This window comes from Xenopus tropicalis, chromosome 7 (assembly GCF_000004195.4).
Source record: "Xenopus tropicalis strain Nigerian chromosome 7, UCB_Xtro_10.0, whole genome shotgun sequence".
Lineage (NCBI taxonomy): Eukaryota > Metazoa > Chordata > Amphibia > Anura > Pipidae > Xenopus > Xenopus tropicalis.
This window is the reverse complement of record NC_030683.2, coordinates 116,253,073-116,274,632: the sequence shown is the minus strand read 5'-3', so window position 1 is coordinate 116,274,632 and position 21,560 is coordinate 116,253,073. Positions and strand designations below refer to the sequence as shown.

The 21,560-nt window shown below is 41.1% G+C and overlaps 1 protein-coding gene across 1 annotated transcript in view; it reads right to left on the bottom strand.

Moving 5' to 3' along the window:
• Nucleotides 1-576: 576 nt before the first annotated feature.
• Nucleotides 577-21,560, bottom strand: part of cacng7 (calcium channel, voltage-dependent, gamma subunit 7) — a 54,467-nt gene continuing 33,483 nt past the window's right edge. Inside the window, 5 exon segments of the mRNA NM_001079281.1 lie at nt 577-5,582; nt 6,944-7,089; nt 8,216-8,356; nt 13,605-13,691; nt 20,484-20,723. Of these exon segments, the coding sequence (NP_001072749.1) occupies nt 5,325-5,582; nt 6,944-7,089; nt 8,216-8,356; nt 13,605-13,691; nt 20,484-20,679 (828 nt within the window). The 5' untranslated portion in view covers nt 20,680-20,723 and the 3' untranslated portion in view covers nt 577-5,324.

Genomic DNA, 21,560 nt, shown 5'->3' with positions numbered 1-21,560 from the left:
ATGGCAGAGCTCAGTCAGGCACCCTTGGCAACCCAACTGGCCACCTTGCCCCCCCCCCCTCCTTCCCTGCAACACAGTGGGAGGAATGCATGTGGCTATGAGTGGCAATGGGGGGTAGGCAGAAAGTAGTGGTATGTGCCTAGCCACCCCTCCTGCGTCCAAGGCACATGCCTCTTCAGTCAACACCTAGTTCCAGCCCTACATCTATGGGATGTAAAATCTAAGGGCATCAGGAAAGGGTTTTCTTTTCCATGAGCCACCTGAAGATAGCATTCAAGCCTTATTTTCTCACTATTTGGCACTTTTTTGAAAGGGACATCATCACCATCAGAATCCAATGGGGTATGGGGCTATTCCAGTGTGGTCTTTGGCATGTCCCACTCATTATTAGCAACTAAGGAGTTACCAGATTTTTGGTTTATTCATTTTGTACAATTCAAGTCCCTAAAACCTTTATACCTCCCACTTTTGCTACTTAGTTTCTCTTTATTTAATACCAGAATTGACTCGTTTGGAACCTTCCCATTTCCGCTTTAAAGGATCAACAACCAACCAATCATAGAGACTCAAAACAGGTAATAATAAATGAAAATTGTTATTTATGATTGAATCCATGTCTATGTCCACACAGTACCTTGAATGGAACATACAGTAGGCATGCAATATTACTTGCATTTCATTTATCTTATTCTATTAAACTTCTTCCCTGGAAATTACATTGTGTGAATTATTCTCATGGGGAACCCTTGATACCATGAAACCCTCTGACTGTTGTTGAACTAAGGGGGACATGTGATGCATCTGTGGCTGCACTGTACCTTCACCATTTTGTTAAAAGATTTAAGTCACTCCAGAAGTGACAGAGGTTTTTTTCTGGAGATTTATAGTAGGACCACATAGTGCTCTCTTGAAAATCTGCCAGATTAAATGACATTCAGGTTCACAGTGCACTTGGTAAAGGTTCTTGGCATAGGTATATATGCCGCAGTGTCCCAGAAGGCACACTACCCACAAGTACCTTTCCAAATTTCCTACATTGCACAATAGCAATGGCTGACAAGGTTGCTGGTAGTTACGTTTCAATAAATGGGTGCATTGCAGGTTGGCTATTTAAGCCCTCTTGGATTTCAACACTTCCTGCAATAAGCAATAATAAACGTTATAAACAATTCGGGAAAGGTGTATGGGGTCAGTTATAGAACCATTGATGAATGAAGATCGAGTAGTCTGCATTATGTATTGAATAGTACAACCCGATTCGTCCCATCCCCACTTGAATTTCATTTAACAAACATAACTATATGAAAGCACAGCTTAAATCTAATCTATTGAAAAAATATAATAATTATCCTTAATTAGTAAGGAAATAATCTTACCAATAATGATATGTCTAGAGATCTTTACTGACCTTGCAGAGCCTACGTTCAGTAAAAGGGTTTCCTACGACTAGTAAAGACGTCCAGAGACTCCATTATTTCATTATATTATCTCATGTTACATTTCTTACATTGCATTGATATATATATCAACTGTCTACATACATTTCAGTGCTTAAGAGAAACCATCGCCGTTCTGCTCATCGCAGAAACAATATGTCTTCCTTGGATGAAAGAACAAGAGATGGGCAAATGTAAGCCAAGTCTTTCCCGTGTTACTGTGACAACCACAGTAGCAGATTGAATGCAATCAAGTCTGAATGTTTTGCTATACGTATTGAACCAACACTTCTGTATGTGTTGTAACATTAGTGCAACATGGGAAAAAAAAAGGAGGAAAAAAAAGTCTTCAGGCAGAAATTTTGGTTGTTGGTGTTTAGAATCCAACGGAACGTTCGTTATATTGCCGGTCTTTATGCTGCCTTAGTCGTAAAGATGTTTTAGTGTCATTTGTGCCAGCAGTATTTATCCACACTACTGATTAGCATGCAGAATACCGAGCATCCTGAAACGCAGTCTCCTCTGCTGCAGAACAAAAGTCTGCGCGTATTTCATATCAGAGCCATCTTTATTGTCATTGCAGAGTGTTTGCCAGAAAAAAGAAAACACCAATTCGGAAACTTCCATTTTTTTTTCATAGCTACAGTAGCTCAAAGACTGAAATGTTCCAGACTGGTGAAAGATGTGCCGCTTTAGCAAGCAAGGAGGGGAGAAAGACAATAAAACACAAAAAGCTTGGCTTATGGAGGGTGGATGGTAAATCACCTGCTTCCGTGGGGCTTCCAGTCAACTGTGCCAATAGGAATACTCATTCTAAACCAACTTTATCCTTTACAGACAGATATGTAGGTAGAAATGCCAGTTCTCCATACCAATTCAGGCTAGGAAATACAATTTTCTCAAAACACATATTTAGCCAAGGCTACTAACAGTGTCTACCTCACATAGGCAGGAGCTAGCCGTGCATCCGTTATGGTGTATTTAGATGGAATTTGGATAGATTTGTGACTTTATTGCCTGTACCTTCTATTGTAAGAACAGTGTCAGACTGGCCCACTGCGATGCCAGGAAAACTCCTGGTGGGCCCAGTTGTCTTGCTTACCCAAACATTTGCCTTGTATATGGCCATTACTCAATTCTATATGAGTCGAAACAGAAGGCATGGAAGAAAGGATAGATAAGAGTATGTAAAAATAAGTAATTAAAGAAAGTGAGTGAACAGAGAAGGAACGATGGTCTGGAGAGTGAGTGGGCCTGAGGCCTAAGGTTTTCTGATGGGTCCTTGGCAACCTCAGTCCAACACTGTGTGAGAATTACATTCAGTATGAGGGAAGTGCTGGGTGTGTGCGAGGAAGGAGCCTAGAGGACAGATCAACTGCTCTAGTGAGTATAGCTAATGTGCACTAACTATACAGGAAGCACTTTATATATAGGTGGCGTTTTGTGAGCCCTAAAATTCATTTGATACTGAATAGCATCCAATTGCACCACTGTAAATGTAGCAGCCTAACTAAAGGTACATAAGTATTAGTATCAATTAGGGAAGGGTAGAGCAGTTAATGGAAAGGTCAGTGAAGCAACACCATGATTATCATTTTTAAGCTAAAATTATTTTGTGATGGGCAGCTTGGGCCATCAATATTTATACTTTTGGGTTTACGATCCCTTTTCAGTCCAGCAATGGGGCAGTTACTGGTTTGGGAACAAGGATACAAGGTTATTACTGGGCCATCTCCGTATGTGAGTCTCCACAATAGTGGGGTCTGCTCTGCCTATAGTCATGCTACTGTTATTATATCACTCATGCAGCTGTAACTGGAGGGAAGTGTAGGGCAGCAGATACATGTTTATCCAAGAATTTAACAAACATTTCCTTTAGACTATGCTTCGATATATAGAAATGAAAGTTAGAAGTCTCCACCTAAATGGCCTTCAAGCTTACCAGCCTCTTCAACTGCTTTGGGGTTGGGAGTCAGAGTAACAATTTAGACCCATCGAATGACCTTTAGTCACTTTAGTCAGAATAGTCTGAACTTTTTGAATTCAGACAAGAGGAATATAATACTTGATTATGCTGAAAGTCACAGTGAGGTTGGGGTACTCAGCCCCTTCCTGCAAGTATAAGACCTGGTGGATCCCTGACAGCCTGTAAAAGGCACTGCATTGGGTCTGCTGTACTGGGGCATCATTGGCCGGCAATACCTCTCTTAAGAAAAACATATATATATTTTTGCAGATGTGATTTCCCTTTCTAAGAGACATACACCTGCTACAGGTATTTTCTATCCCCTCCCTTTTCCTTGAGGAAGCAAGAATAGGGCTCCTAAATTCACTCATTTTAAATGAAATTATTATTTAGAACAGACAAACATTCCTTTTTAGCCAGTGCAGCCCTGTAATAAGTGGTTTTAAGTGCCTAATAATAATTTCCCATAATATACAATCCATTAGTACTGAGATATGTCTCGGTAATCTTCAGTGCTTTAACTTTTACAGATATACAGATATACTAGCTCAGGCAATTACCTGTATGCCTTAGACCAGGGGACCCCAAACTTTTTTACTTGTGAGCCACATTCAAATGTAAAATGAGTTAGGGAACAACACAAGCATTAAAAGCCTCTGCGGTGCCAAATAAAGGCTGTTATTGGATATTTGGCAGCCCCTTTGTCAACTGGCAGCCTATTGGAGGCTCTGTTTGGCAGTACACCTGGTTTTTATTCAACCAAAACTTGCCCCCAAGTCATGAAGTAAAAAATAACTAGCTGGTTTGGGGGCACTAAGAGCAACATCCAAGGAGTTGGGGAGCAACATGTTGCTCAGTATGCACATAGATCCAACTATCTGCATACTGTACCTCAAGTAGCTCATATAAATCCCTGCAATCATTACCAGCCCATATGTTGTACCCCTTAGTCAGTCCATCACTCAGCTAACATACAACATCCTACATCCTTCAACCAATTGACTACATTTACAATAGAGCTCTAGTTCATCTGGAATAAAAAAAAAAAGACTGCCTATCCCTGAACTATTGCATCACATACAGCAGGTCCTAGCAAGGTCTATATGAGTGTTTCTGTATCCTCTTTAATTAGCAATATGATTAAGTATGGGTGACCTTTAGAAAAATTAAAAGACGCTAAATTAGCCTGTACCAGTTAATAACATGTTTTTCTTATCTCTACAACTGAAAGTCACTAATAATGGCAATTTAAAAAGAATAGACGTTTGCTCATGCTGTAGAGTCTTGAGTAAATCAAGGGTTAAAAGTGATTTCTGGGAGACAGGTATTCTTTTCCCTTTACATTGGTGTCAAGGTGCTTTGCCCAATAACCATGTATTAATAGTTTTTTAAATGGCTCATCCAAATAAAGTGGAAGATAATGATTTTTTTTTCTCACATTCTCTTTTGTTCCAGCTTGTGATTTCCATTCTAAAATCAGGAAAAATTGTTCACATGGCTTGTAGTGCAGGTCTTCTTTATGTCAAGAATCCCTTGGCTGAGTTAAGAAAAGGCTCTCCAGGAGGCCACAATGGCTGGAATTAAGGATCTAAGAAAAACTGGAGAGACAAACGTATGGAAAGAGTAAATGGTGGAGTCTTGTGGCCCCCTAAATAGCTCCTGTTTCATGAAACGAGAACCAAACATGGAAATCCTTGTTGGAATGATAGAATGATTGGAAAACAAGGGCATACATAAGAATATATGGATTTAAGATGAGATAGGAACTGTAGCAATCCAGATGCTTGGAAGTAAATGTTCACTGCTGAGCTCCACGGAACACGGTCTCTGATTAAACAGGCAAAACTCTGATGTCTGCCTGGAGAGGTCGAACCTATGGAGATACATAGCAACTTCCAAATATTTTCCAGTTGTTTATGACTCTAGCAGGGTGACGTAGATATGTGTATGTGATCTGGATACTTGATGGCTGGCGGATAGTTTTGAGTCATCTGGATTGACACGTCGCTGGAGATGTCCGAAGGACTGCGGCCACGATGCCACACCTCAGGGTGAAGAAACTGACCGGAGTAGTCAGAGCAGTCGCTGAGCCGAGGTCGGTAGAAGGCAGGGTGGGGGCGGTACATTTCCTCTTCAGCGTAGCGTTTGGTGAAAAGATAGACTGACATTACTCCAGCACCCTGCAGCCAGAGAAAGTATAGAAAAAAAATTAATAAGAAACAAGTACAGAAATTACATATACAATATGTAGCATTTATGTGGTAGATAACTATATATTCAGTGCCTTACAAAAGTATGTAGACCTTTACACAAACTGTATATATAGTGGTTTTGTATGAAATGCTTAGATATTTGGGTAAAGCTATACTCGCCCACCGGTAGGTGCGGGATATCGGGAGAAGATCCGCTCGCTTGTCGACATCGCTAAGCGAGCGGATCTGCCAGTGTATGGGGACCTTTAGTCTTGCAAGTAGGCAAAACAAAATCACTGATCCACTGTTTTCTATCCCGGAAGGTTTTTTCTCTAAAGGACCAGGGACTTCAAAGTGAATTGAAGTCCCTGGTGACCTAATTCCTGGCATTCTATTACAAATTAACCATAGACGGCAGGGTCGGACTGGGCCGCCGGGACACCGGGAAAAATCCCGGTGGGCCCCAGCAGCCCAGTCCGACCTTTGCCGGCGCTCCCCGCTACTGACTGTTCCTCCCCGACGCGTTCAATTTATACGCGCTCGGGGAGGACGTCAGGCGGGGGCCCTTCGGGGGGGTTAGGGGGGCCCTTGGGGGGGTTAGGGGACGCGGCTGGGGCACCTGCAGGGCCCCTGGGGCGGGAGCCCCGGTGGGCCCTGCACCCCCCAGTCCGACCCTGATAGACGGTATCTACCTTCTATGGTTCATTCAAATTTTCTGAAGATACAAGATAATACGGGGTGTGGGATCTGTTATCTTTGCTTTAGTAGGTGATTCTTCCATGTAATTGTCCCACAAGACAGTGAACAAACACAAGAACAATTTGCGCTGCTCCAAACTGTCTTCAATGGAAATTACATAGATCGATATTGGCACTGAAACGTGGACTGGAGCAATATGAGGTCCATAACCATCTGCAGTTCTCATTAAAGAAAATGGGACACGGGCAGTTTTGGTCTTGTTTGACCTTAGCTTTAATGTCAGCTTCTTGCCAACAAATCATTCTGTCTCTGTGATTTTTTTTAATGAAAGTAACCCTGCTGTTTGCATAGCATTTCATTTCTATTTATCCACATCTTACAAACATAGGCAACTGGTAACATTAAAAGAATATCAAAGAATCCAGAGCATTTGGGAATTGGGACCAAAAGCCCAAGGAACTGCGATCAAAATCAAAGTGAACTTCGACCAAGAAGATATTTGAGATCCTTGAAGATTATGGTGAATCTTCATCAAAGTGAATTGAAGTCCCTGGTGACCTAATTCTACAGAAATGGCCAACTGAATCTGCAAGCAACATTTCACTTATTCTCTTGTAAAATCGAAATATCTGTGCATTTAAGCTACAAACCTCTTTCAAGAGAAATGATGAAGCTGCAAAAGCAAAAGACCAGCCATAGCGATAATGGAAGTACTGTTCTGAGCTACTGGGCCGGTTCATGACTTCATCATTGATGCTTGAGATGTAGAGGACCAAACCCACAATCAAGGAAAGACCTGGAATAAATTCAACAAAAAGCACAAACAATTGCAAATTAATAGCTCTTCTGGCCATTTTTTTCTTGTCGAATTGAATCTCATTTTTAAAGAGATAATCCATTAGATAACTTTTTGTCATTGAACTGAACTTGGCCCACTGTTTAGAGTCCCAAATCCCTATTATGGACGATTATGTGGTATAGAAATGGCCTCTTTCTTTGAGTAAATGTAGGGACTTTATTCCACTACAACTTCTTCATATTACTGTTACTGGGCAAAGTCCCATGTATCTAGTTTCACTATGCCTTCTACCTTATTGGTTAGTTTAGGTTGTCCACACCCCTTGCAGACTGATATAGTGTCTGGTAAGGAGGTGTGACTTCCTCTTGGGCTGCCTCTGCTTCTCAGGTGAAGGACCACTGAGCCTTGGAGTAGAACTAGGCCCCAGTAAAGCCATTTGCCCCAGAGTATTACCAACCACTCTGGTGAAGTCGGGGACAGGGACCCTGTGAACAAGGATTAGCTAGATACTCTTGTCGAGCAATCTCTAGGAGCGTGAGGTAGAGAGGGAAGGAAGCAAGGGCAGTTTTCCAGCCCCACCAAGGAAAGTAGCAGGAAGTATTTCTTTCATTTGGCAATGTTGCCTCAGCAGTAGGGCCAGGTTAGAATAAACCCTGATCCCTACTCACACGGAGGACTCTCACGCTAGGGGTTATCAACCTGAGGACTGAGGTATCTATCCTGACTGCTTCCAAAGGGGGTGCCAAGATGACCAGGTGCATTTACCCTGCCCTGACTCTAAAGGAGTTGGGATAAATCGGTGTGCATCCTCTCTTATTGTCCTCAGAGTACTACTATCATCTAACATCTGCAACTGTATTTGTGAGTATAAACCTACATCATCAATTGTCTCTGACATAAACGGTGTTATAGTTCAATTGCAAGAACCTTTCTGGTGTCCATCTTTGCTAAATTGCACTGCACACAGCTACAGTGAGTTGTAGTACACCCTTTGCTCTGCATGGTCTCTTCCACATAGCGAAGGCCCATCCTGTTTAAGAGAGTCACATGTAGCCCATGCTCTAATCCATACTAGCCTGGGTTTTAACTATTTCATAGCCAAATAGGGGTTACATAAACTTACCAGATAGTATAAAGAAGATTCCAGAAACAAACGCAAGAATGGTTCTCTGGGGCCGAATATGCCCAATGTTACTTATTACAAAGGCAGTGAACACAAGAAAAAGGCTGACCATTGGAAATGGGGTGGCACTGCGGATTGTCTCTGTAAGAAAAACAAAATATTTGATATAAAAACAGTTTGAAGCCCAGTCACTGGTGACATACAGAAGATTAAAGGATACATCTTTGAATCTTACATTCCACTGTGATATTGTGACCTTGCGTTGTGTACAGTCCTATAAAGGAGAACTTAAGCCCAACAAAGGCTATTGAAATGTTGTACCTTATGTGTATGACTTATTGTTCCAACCCTGGAGCACAGAAAGACTTCTGAAGGCCAATGATTGTCCTATTCCTGGAGCTCTCCATCTTTTTTTGTTTAGTTTGTGCTTAGTATCTTGAAGAGCATTAGAAAATAACTTGCTATATCAAAAAGTGAGTTTACATCTGACAGATACGTTTAAGTTTTAACCCAAAATAAAGAAATGATCAACTAGTGTGGATCAGTGTGGCTTTAGAAATCTACAAGTTTGAGAAGGCAGAGAGAGAGACCCATTTCTGTTTCTTTACTTTTTTTCGGTATGGAACTAAACATATATAAACCCCCATACTGCCGGATAAGTACTGTCTATATTGAACAAAATACATAGAAAAAGCCAATAACGTGGGATAAGTACTGTCATGCTGTTGACACAGCACATTCAAGTTGTTGACCTGTTTGCTATAGACTTCTCTGGTTTCTGTGCAGGCATGTATTGAGAATATAAGTCTCAGCATTTATATAGCATTCAATGGGGTTGATTCAATAAAGTGCGTTAAAACGAGCGCTATTTATAGCATGTGTTAAAAATTTTATCGCTTCTTATTTTTTGCGACTTAACACTCGATTCACTAAAAGGACAGGCGTCATAATTAAGACGCGATGTTCTTTGCATTAACTCGCGATGAGCGTTTTTCTTGCGTTAATTCCCACTGTGTGCGTTATTTCCCACTGCTCGTGATATATTTCGCCGCTTGCTATATTAGCGCACGATATTACGCACGTAACCATTACTTTCGGAAAACTACCGTTCTGAAAATGACCATTTCCTTGCAAACTGGCGGCTGCATCACTCTAGGGCCAACACAGACTTGAATAAATCCCACTGCAAAGTCCGTGTTGTGTTGCCAAATGCTCGCGAACCGCAGTACCGCCTGCCCCAAGTAGGTGTTAATTTTTGGTCAGACTAATGCGATATTTAGCGCGTTTAACGCTTCATATGTGTTTGTGAATCATGCGTTAGTATTATATCTATGCGAGAATAAGCGCAATGCGAGGTAAATAGCGCGAAATGACTTATGTTCTTATTTATCGTGTGCTTTTTAACGCAAAAAAGCATGCGATAAGCGTTATCGCACTTTAGTGAGTCGGCCCTAATAAGTATTACATAAGTGGCTAGTTTATAAAGGAATAAGATTGCTACTTGGGGCTTTTACATGATATTTTTCTAAACAGATGAAGATGAAACCAGCAGGCAGAGGTTTCTTCTCTTTGATCTAATTTACTGTACTAAGGTCTAAAGTATTGATCCATAATATATAACTGCTGTGAGACGACCAAAGGGCTCTTCCAACTTTAAGGGCATCAGTCTTCACTGTCATTAGGCTGCAGAACGTTTCAGTTAACAGTAATAAGATACAACATTTACGGCCATATCTTTGTCCGGCTTTAGTTACCCTTCTCCTTTAATTGAAAAAGTAAAATAATACAACCCATGAGGGTTTGATGAGATGTCAGAAATGGATTGTTGGCAAAGGCTAGAAAGAAATAATACAATTTTAACAGAAAGGCAACCATGGTGACCCCAATGTCCCAGAGCCACTGTCAAACTGCCTCCATTCAGTCTACAATTACCACTGAAATGTAACGATTGTTGTGCTTTTAGTACAAAGGGTCATCCCCAGGACCTTCCACAATGATTTGAGTGCCTGATCTAACTGATCCAACCTTTGGTCTAGTGGTGCAAGCGACCTTTATTGTATCATAAGTGAAACCGCTCAAAAATGTCACCTAGGGACGGCAATTCCTACACCCATTCTATAAAGCAAAGGGAGAACATTCTGTCACCTTTAGAGTTTAGACTTGCAAGGGAACATTGCAATGATTCCCTCTTGTTTGCCTTTTAGCGGATCTTTTAGATACAATATTAGACTCAATCATAAGGTAGAGAATACAGCCATCCATCAAATCTATGACAATAGTAAAGGATACAATTACGTTACACACAGCATATGCTGTGACCATGCAGAACACTATTACATACTGACAACACAGCAAGATGTACAACAAATACATCACTAACACTACAAACTTCGGGCGGTTAAACCTCTCTATACCTGGCTGTTCACCAGAGAAGAGATTTGTACTGTCCAATGGGGCTAACGTCGGACACTACTCTGGAGCTCCACTGAGTCCATTTCTGTTGTGAGAGAAAGAACATGTCAGACACCTTTCCTGAAAATGACCAGTTCAGTACAGAGCTAAGCCTCACCCGTTACAGGCTAATACACATAATGTAACATTAGACGATGATGGATGTGTATCAAACTGCGTCGTGATAAGCACAAAAAGCCACTTTACAAACAAAATGCATTTCAGTTAAACTCACACTTCTCTATTCTGCACCTTCTATAACACCCTCAGCCACTCTTCCGTATCTTGGATCCTTGCAAACTAATGCCCCATTGCCCCCAAGCAAAGAAAACTCAACTGAGCAACTCTCTCATTGGTGTATTGCAATAAAAATATATACTCAAAATAGCGCTACTATCAGGTAACATTAGGCCACATGGTTACTTCTACAGAAATAGTTCATTATGAAAAAATCAGAAATGCTTGATTATGTAGGAAAAAAATTCAGCCAAAGCAGAAATCGCCATTTATTTTTACAAATTTGACTATTTAAAAGATAAATAAAAACCCTTAAGAAGTCTCTATACACCCCCTAGAATAACATACATTTCTCTCTGCCCTCAGTTTTATGTAGATTCTGTATCAAAAGCAGCTCAACTTCAGCTCTCTCAGCTACTTCCTAGTCTAGCGTGAAGCCCTTTCCTATTTTCTTTGCTAAGCTCTCCTTCTCTTTCCTTTTCAATGAAAATCAATCAGGCATGCGCAGTAGGCACCGCTTCAACTATCTTCACAGTCAGAAGGAGAGCTCAGAAAATAAAAGGGGGTGGAGCTTAATACTATACTAGGAAGTAGCTGAGAGAGCTGAAGTTGAGCTGCTTGTGATACAGAATGCAGGGAGAACCGTATGTTATTCTGGGCATTGTAACTACTCTTCCCACTGAAATGTACCAGGTTTTAGCTGGCAAATTTGTTCATTTGAATTTTTTTTATTTTTTTTCAGTTGGCAAATCTCTAAAAATTCTAGTCAGAAAACTCAAATTTGGAAGACTTCAAGATCACGTTTTTTTGAATCAGTTTTGGCAGCCCCACTTGTCTGCTTACAGCCCACAACCTAGGCAATATCATATGTGTGCAGAAGCTCATTCAGTTGGGCTTATGTAAACATGCATAAACACTATCTGAACTTAGGAATACATACACAGGTATAGGACCCCTTATCCAGAAAAGCATCATCCAGAAAGCTCTGCCTTATGGGAAGGCTGTAAATGTATTTCTCCTTACACAAACATACCCGATGAGAAAACCATGATACTGTGTCTCTGACTCACAGGGACCATTTCCTAAACTCCATTTAGGCTGGTAGAGTCTTTCTACTCTTTTGTCTCCTTGTTCCATGTTTAAGTGATGGTTTCTGGGACTTGAAGTCCCTTTACTTTCCATAGAGGATAGTGCACAGATTCTCTGGAAAGCAGCGGGACTATAAATCCCAGGACAATAACTGGACACACATTACAGTAAGTGGAGAGAGTACAAGCCCATAAATAATGCCATGGGGTATCCGTAGTGGCCTATGTACTGATGCAAGTTAGAGGTGCCTTATATCTGGTAAAACAATGTCTAATAAATGGGTAGTGTTGTGTATAAGAATATAGTGTTCTTCGACCCCATACAGTGTCGGACTTGGACCCCAGGGGCCCACCAGAAAACCTTAAACCCTAGGCCCACTCTCCAAACTATTTTGCTTTCCAATCAACCTCTTTATTCTCCTAGTCTCTTTTATTTACATGCTAGCATCTATTCTTCCATCTATTTCTCCTCTTTGTTCCAATTAAGAAATAGGGAATGACCATGAAACAGGCCAAATGGTGAGGAGCAGGAGGGCCCACTGACACCTGGGAGTTTTCCTGGTATCCTGGTGGGCCAGTCCAACACTGAGCCCATAGTGTTAGTATAAATGCAGCAGCCGCCTCAATAAAGAACCATCACAATTCAATTTGTACATGGAATAATATCAATTTATAAACTGAAAAAAGAAGATTCAACATACAAGGATTCATTTTTACATGAGGGTACATAGCCCAATGGTCACAAAGCAGTCAATTCCCATATCAATATTAGAACCGCACATGTGTCATGCTATCTTTAAGGCATCTAAATGTATCTGCTTGTTTGATATTGACATTACCAAGAAAACAAAAAAACAAAAGATTTAGGTAAAGGCTATTTTAGGGCCAGCCATTGAATTCCATTAATCATAAATGTGCTTGCATAAACATCTTTTGCTCAATCTGTATTTAAACGCCATGCTTTTGACTGCATACTGGCACACTAATAATGGAGTCCTATTGATTGGAATGGAAACAGAGAGAGAGTGCAGCTTTGTAATTAAAAGCTTGTAAACAATGAACGACACATTATATACGAGCTTTGTGAAATTGCTTTATCTGTATGTCATAAGCAATGCAGCCTATTAGAACTAGGGGTCTTAAGTCTGATTCAAGCCAGGGCCTGGTGTTTGTATGTGATCTGCTTATGTGGGTGGGCTGCCTATGATAGGAAAATTAAACTGTCAGCTCCAGTGGACATAAAGCGGCTTGAAAGATAATACAGTCTGGGAAGAGCTGAGTAACATATTAGTTCTATATAATAGCCCAGGACAGGATATTTGTCTTACTGAAAGCTTGGAACTAGTCATTGCACCAAAAAGGCATAGTATTTCTGCACCATAAAATCCCATGGATCCACTAACTGCCATGTGAGAGAGTAGGCAGGTTTTGAGGGGGGCATAGTATAAACTGAGTGCCCAGGGTAGGCGGCACACAGAGTGCACACAGGATTTAACGAGCAGACGATGGTTTCACATGAAACATCAGGGAGATGTGTTAGGAAATATTCTATACATAATACTGACCAACAGGCAAAGACTGGATAATGACATATGGGATATTTCAAAACTCACTGAGTATGTTTGCTGTATTTTCCGTTACAATATCGGTATCTGGCCCGTGGAAAAATTCTGATGCCACACAGCGACCCTTCTCCCGACCTGTAATACAAAAGTCTTATTTAACACTCATGGATATCTCACATACGGACATTAACAAGAATGATAAGACAATAGGGATCATTTACGACCACAGTGTATGCTATGAAAAGGCATCTTTTATTGTAGGGATGCACCAAATCCACCCAAAAGAATTGGCCAAAATACCGAATTGGCCAAATACCGATCCAAATCCTAATTCGAATATGAAAATTGTGCAAGGTTTAATGCGCAGTGAAAAATTTTCAACTTCCGTGTTTATGTGACAAAAAGTAAATAAATACATAAGATGGTCCTTGGCTACATTCAGTACAACTGGTGTGGGAATTCCGCTATCTGTGTACAGTATTGCGCTCATTTACTTACCAAAGTGCCATTTTGGACCCAAATGTTTTTAACCCACAGTACAGAATTTCCCCTATAATTCCAGTTTTGTTCCATCTACAATGGGGAATTGAGCTTGGCGCAACTGCATCTGGTGCATCAAAATGAGTTCAATTACAATTAAATGCAAATCGAAAGCACTTGCACTAATAATTTTCTAAGCTTGGGTGGCATCATTTCCAGGACTCACAATAAAAGTAAGCCTGTGTTTAAGACGCCTTGGTTAGGAGCAATTTCATGTGTATTTTTGTCATTTTTGTGTATTTTGACACCGCCCAGTCAGAACCCTGGAGCTACCACCATTTAAGTTTGGGGTAGTTCCAGGGTTCCTCTGTGTCAGTTGCTTTATATAAGCAATGATAATGTCATTGTATTGTATTGTCAATAACTTGATATTTTGGCTTGTTCTCCAAGATATACACTGAGGCCCACTCTAAAGGTCAGTTAGGGTATAATAAGGGGTTGACATTTAACTGATGTCCTTGATATCTAGTATAAGTAAATCTAGAGCAGGGGTCCCCAACCTTTCTTACTCGCGAGCCACAGTCAAATGTAAAAAGACTTGGAGAGCAACACAAGCATCATAAAAGTTCATGAAGGTGCCAAATAAGGGCTGTGATTGGCTATTAGGCAGCCTCTATGCACACTATCAGCTTACAGGGGCTTTATTTGGTAGGAAATCTCGTTCAACCAAAGTCAGGAATTGGTTTGGGGGCACTGAGAGCAACATCCAAGGGTTTTGGAGAGCAACATGTTGGGGATCACTGATCTAGAGCAACTGGACTTGCTGAGTAATCACTGAAATCATTTCACATCCGAGCATAAACAATTTTAAATATCAGGGGCGTCTCTAGTAAATCTAATTGACCAATTTAATTATTGTAGCCCCTCTAGTTGCATTTTCTAGAAGTGTCCCCATGTTTAAGTACCCCATGTTTAATCTTATCCCGTGTTCCACTGACATCTTGTTGAATCTCAAGAAACACAGGAGTCCATGTCTCCGACAGGTTATATTAGAGATGCCGTATTAATAGTCTATAAATGGATGTTACTTTTATTAAAGACGGATCACTTTTGAGATGATTTGCCTGCTCCACCCAAATAATTGTATACATTTCATTTTGCCACATTCCCATTATTTTTTTTCTCAACCCGGTAACTTTTCTGCAGCTTCAAGAACGTCAGCTGAAAGTGACTGCAAACAACAAAACCAGAACAAGATGTTCAAATTGCCCTTCAACTGGGTCTGTAAAAGGCGGCTTCAGCCTCTCAGTGGGATGCCAGTTCATGCTTGATCCATTATGGATGCTTCTAAGAAAACCCATTGAGAAGCCAATAAAAAAAACCCATAGTTTGCAACTGTAATAAAGCACCGTGTGAGATATATAGCATTGCCTACTGCATCAGAGGAATAGTTGTCTCTTGCTCTTTATCATTTTTGCCCTTCTTCTCTACTAAATAAAAGAGAGGTTGCTTTGAGTCACTAATACCGTGGTGCCATTGATTTTGAGGTCAGTGGCAGAGAATCTTACGGACTGTAAAAGCAGCCTCGGTTCCAACTAATTACATCTAAAATTCACTTCTTTTGAAACCTCAGGATACAATGTTTAGATCTATTCATTAAGATCAATCATAGAAGCCACATCGGACTTATTTTAAACTTGCAAGTGAAAATGTTGATTGCAATCTGCATTATATGCATCCCCCACAGTGTATTAATAGAGGATTGTTTATGGCTGAGATGCATTAGTAGTAATACTTAAAAAAATCAATGCCTAGTCCAGAGAAGAAACATTACTTATTATTAGAGATGAGCTGAGATGTTGCCTCTGCTTATAAATAGTGCTCGACTGCACCTATCGATTATGGTAAACCCTACAACAGGGGTCCCCAAACTTTTTTGCCTGTGAGCCTCATTCAAATACTGTATAAAAAAGTTAGAGAGCAACTCAAACATTCAAAAAGCTCCTGGGGTGCCAAATTCCGTCTGTGATTGGCTATTTGCAGGACATATGCTTGCTTGCAGCCTATTGGAGGCTCTGTTTCAAGCCAGGAATTCAAAAATAAGTTGTATATACTCGAGTATAAGCCTAGTTTTTCAGCACCCAAAATGTGCTGAAAAAGTCACCCTTAGGCCACCTGCAACCCTGACCTAGTCTCCCACTAGCAATACTTATTCCCCCTTACATCTCCTCCGGGACCGGGTCTGCTGCCAGTTTGCCAATGTGCAATGAGCGTGGGGTAGTACTCATATTTTTTTTGTTGACCCTCTTCTCCGCTTACAGAGCTAGTTTACTGTTTTTCTTTGTAATAAATATTGAAAAACATATACCCCACTGATGCCTCAATTAATGTCATTTTATTGGTATTCATTTTTATTATTAAAACTTAGCAGTAGCTGCTGCATTTCCCACCCTAGGCTTATACTCGAGTCAATAAGTTTTTCCAGTTTTCTTAGGTAAAATTAGGTACCTTGGCTTATATTTGGATCGGCTTATACTCAAGTATATATGGTACCTGCTTTGAGGGCACTAGGAGCAACACCCAAGGGGTTGGGGAGCAACATGTTGCTCAACCAACTGGTTGGGGATCACTGGCCTAGAGCTACCAATACCCCAGACTCTGTGGTAGATCCAGGGTTTCCACAGAGAGATGCATCAGTAGCTGTACCAGACTCCCTTCCTGTGAAACAGATGCAAAAACCCATTTTAAACACTGACGTGACCCAACCCCTGAAACTCCTGATTTGTGCCAAAATACAAGCACAATTCTCTTTTGTGGAATCAGGCAAATTGCATTGGATGGAACTCAGTGTGGCTACAACAAGAATGGGTTGGAAAAAGTTGGCTATCTATGACAGGGCTATCCAACTGGGAGCTTCAGAACATTTTGTGGCCCCAGTCTCATAGTGGCCTTTGTAGGCTTTTGTATGATATCATTATTCTGATATAATGTGACCCATATGACATATCCGAAAAAGGTTTGGTATTCCTGATGTTAGACCTAGACACATATTCATTGGTAGCTACATATGGTATTGAAATTATTTCTCAACAATTCTGACATTCTGCATTCTATCAACTACTCCACATAAAGCAAAATACCAGGGAATGGTTCAGACTACAAGAAACCTGTCCCCATTTTATGACTCAAGAATGGAGAACGGTTCTATGTGGGTTTTATTTGGGCACTCTGGTCTCCTTATAAAGTATTCAGTGTATGGAATTTGTTCCATGTAAACTCATATAGTGTTTAGCAGGAGGGTGTGGCTTCCTCTTTGGCTGCCTCTGTGTCTCAGGGGAAGGTCCACTGAGCCTGGGATCCGGATAGGCCCCAGTAAAGCCTTATTGCCCCAGAGATTATTACCTACTCTGGTGAAGTCGGGGACAGGGACCCCGTGAATGAGGACCAGTTAGATAGTTACTCTTGTAGAGCACTTTCTAGGAAAGTGAGACAGAGTGGGTAGGACGCAAGAGCAGTTTCGGCTCCACCAAGGAAAGTAGCTGGAAGTACCCTTCCATACTGGCAATGTTGCCTCAGCATAGGGCCACGGTTAAGACATAGGAGATAGGCAGTACCTTAAACCTGATCCACAGTCCACTGTAGGACTCTTAAAGCTAGAGGTATTCAACCTAACGACTCAGGTATCTATCCAGACAGCTTCCATAGGGGTGCCAAGCTGACCAGGTGCATTTACCCTGCCCTGACTCCCAAAAGAGGTGGGATAAACTGGTGTGCATCCTCTCTTGTTGTCCTCAGAGAGTACTATCATATACCATCTGTATCTGCATTGTAAGTATTTGACTTAACCCTGCTTATTCATTTGTCTCTGACAATAAATCTGTCTATAGTTCAACTGCAAGAACCTTCTGGCGTCCTTCTTTACTAATCTGCACTGCACATAGCTGCAGTGAGTTGTAGTTACACCCCTGCTCTGCAGGTCTCCTCCATCTAGCGAAGGCCCATCCTGTCTAAGAGAGTTGCATGTACCCCATGCTCTAACACCTACACTAGGCTGAGTTTTGACTATTTTATAGCCAAATAGGGGTTACAGTAATTTACTAGGACCCCAGACTCAAAAGTGTGCCCCCTAGTGTTCATTCTAAAGCATTCACATTGGGGGTCCAGCACAAGGGGAAAAGTACAGCTCCTTGTCCTTAATGCTTACCATAGGGGAGCTGATTGGGCAATGGAAGTATTGGGCAATGGAAGGCAAAGGAGCTGTAAGAAAAGGCTTAAGAAAGGCGTACAAAATTGCTGCTGGAATTCTGCCAATAATACATTTCCAGATTAAAATTCATTCCCTACACGTCATTCAGCTAGGTGTCCTTCTACCGCTGTTCTCGCTCACTGCGTGCCAGTAGATGTTTGTCTCTTTCAAGGGTGTTAATACTAATTTATTTCTAATAAGAGTGTGTATTATGGAAGGAACAGCACACTCCAGACAGAGCTTTCAGATCCTGCTACTGTACGCTCGCGGCCCCCAGAAATCCATTAAAGCTAAAAGGAGAAACATGAAATTGATGCGTCACTTTAACAGCAATGAATGTATTTTACTGCAGGATATCAAACTAGCCAATTCCCGAGGATTGACTCTTTTTGAAGATCTCTAACCTGTGAAATTGAAAGAAAATGAAGGATATTTATATGTTATGTGTTTGGAACAGTGTCTGACCTACAAAAGTGTCCCTTTCTACAGCTCTGGAAACCATGGGCCTGTGAGGGACTTCTCTGGGTATTACAAACCTTCACTCTTTAGCCTATCCAATTGTACCTCACACTCCTTCCTACTCAATCCAATCATTGGCACCATCCAGTCCTATCTAAACCTCAGAACCCATCCCGCATTATCAAATCTTGTCCTCCATGCTGCCCTATCAAAACCTCAGCATTGATCCTATCAGAACATTTCCTATACCTCATTGTCCATACTAGCCTATTCAAACCCCAGAGTCCATCATATCTTCTTCTATCTAAAACTCTATGTTACCCTTTCCCTCCCAAGCATCAGCAGCCATGCTATCTATCTAAACCTCATCTTCATGCCATACTTTTCAAACCGAAACCACCATCCGTATTTGTTCTCTATCTAGTAATTAAAGAATAAGTAAACCTTTTTTTCCCATCAGTAAAATTACTTTAAACAGCCTCCAGAATTACCTACCGTTGTCCCAGCATTCTGTCTGACCTGGTTCCTCAGTTAGAAGTTGATCATTTCCTTTGCTTCCTTGTGCAGAGTGAAGCCCTGCCCCCACTTCCTGTTCAGTTCTCTCTTCAATTGGACTACTGTAGTTGACCTGGCGAGCCTTCTGGGCATGCCTGGAGGCAGCAGGAGCCAGTCTGTGCATTGGCAGGGTTTGTTTTTTTTTTTTTTGATGAGAGACCTGAACAGGAAGTGGGGGCGGGGCTTCACTCTGCACAAGGAAGCAAAGGAAATGATCAACTTCTGACTGAGGAACCAGGTCAGACAGAATGCTGGAACAAACGTAGGTAATTCTGGAGGCTGTTTAGAGTAATTTTACTGATAGGGAAAAAAAGATTAACTTATTCTTTAATATGTTAACAAATGGTCTCTGTGTTCCATTTGAAGCCCAATAGCTGGCGTTAAGGACAGAACATAATGGTGTCTCCTGATGAAGTCAGTGTAAAGGTGTCTAAAGTTGCCTTAAATGAGCCCTAAATTATAAAACTGCCATAAATAATAAAATCTATACTTTAAACACTCAGTAGCCATAGAGTACCACCACCAAAAATGTACATTTCTATGTTGTAGGTTCCAGCAAAACAAAGGGGGCAATTTAACAAAGTGGAAGACAGGGTGCAGTGGGCAAAAAATGTTGCAATCTGCCATATTTTTGCACTTTCAACCCTACCTTCCATTTTTTAATTGTTATAGGCCTCCTAGTTCTGTTTTGGAGACCAGGGACATGTGACTTCCCCCATAAACACAGAGCAGCACTGTATTCATGAGGGCCAGGAGGGGGAGGCTCATGAGTGTCCCTTCTAATACACAAGTATTATAAGGGACACTCTTATAATACTAATAAGTCATATAATACGTAATAATAAGTCATATGACTGATATGACATCACTGAGCACCAATTATAACTGATGACATCATTAAGCACTGTTTATAAGGATATCATTTACAGGATGTTTATGGCTTTTGTGTATTATAAACATATTAGAAGTCATTGAGGAGTCTGAAGAGCTCCATGGTCATATGATGTCAAAAAGCCACACAAGCATGGAACCTTCAAGTGATTTTTTTAACTGTATTTAAGACAGGTCGACAATTCAGATTCAAAAAGCAACAGGGTTTCATGCCTCAATACTTATGTAACAAACTTCAGAAGTTGTCCATGATTACATATCATCCAATGAGGAAATTCAAAATATTGCAATCTTACCAGCTACGAAACACACCCTCCAAAGTCCTGCGTGAAGAGCCATCTTTACTTCTGTCGTCTGGTTCTGAGGCAGAACAATCCCCTCTTCCATGTGGAGCCAGTAGTCAGTGCTTACAGCTATCCCTACTAGAAGGAGACCACATGCCCCAAAGACACTACTGAGTAGGGTCAATGCCCGGCTGCTGCAATTACTCATTCTAAGAAGCAGGGGGAGCCCACTCGATAATGCTGCACAGTTACCTACAGGGAAAGAGAAGAGGAAGGGCTTGCTGAAATAAATGACTTTATGTGAATACAGACATTTTTCACAATATCCTTATATACTGGAGAAGATGAAAGCACAAGTGAACTTAAGCTTGAAACTCTGGCATCAACATCTATCACTTATCATCAATCCTGGTTTTCAGCCATATGAACATTGAGCATTGAACATTTAGTAGCAACTTATAACTAAATCTGAAGGCCAAAATTCTGTGCTATAGGTGCTGTAATATTCACATGTATGTGCATATATCCTAAATAGACGCGATGAGCTTGTATAGACTAGGGGGCAGATTTACTAATCCACAAATTTGAATCCCGAATGGGAAAAATTCGGATTGGAAATGAAAACTTCCGAAGATCGCAAATATCGCGAAAATGCTTACAAAAAAATCATATTAGTCACGATAATATCGTATTGGCGATCCGAAAGTCACGAAATTTTCGTACCGAACCATTATAAACAGCGGTAAAACTTACCTATTTTTTCGCGCAAGTGTACGAAAAAGTCGTGCTGCGTACGAAAAAGTCATGCTGGGTACGAAAAAGTTGTGCGGTGTACGAAAAAGTCATGCTGGGTACGAAAAAGTTGTGCGGTGTACGAAAAAGTCATGCTGGGTACGAAAAAGTTGTGCGGTGTACGAAAAAGTCGTGTGGACGCCCGAAAATTTTGGTGAAAATACGCTCGGAGCATTCGTGCTTATGTAAATGTAACCCTTGGGATGCACCAAACCCACTTTTTTGGGTCCGGCCGAACCCACCCAGCAGGATTCGACCGAATCCCGAACCGAATCTGAATCCTAATTAGAATATGCT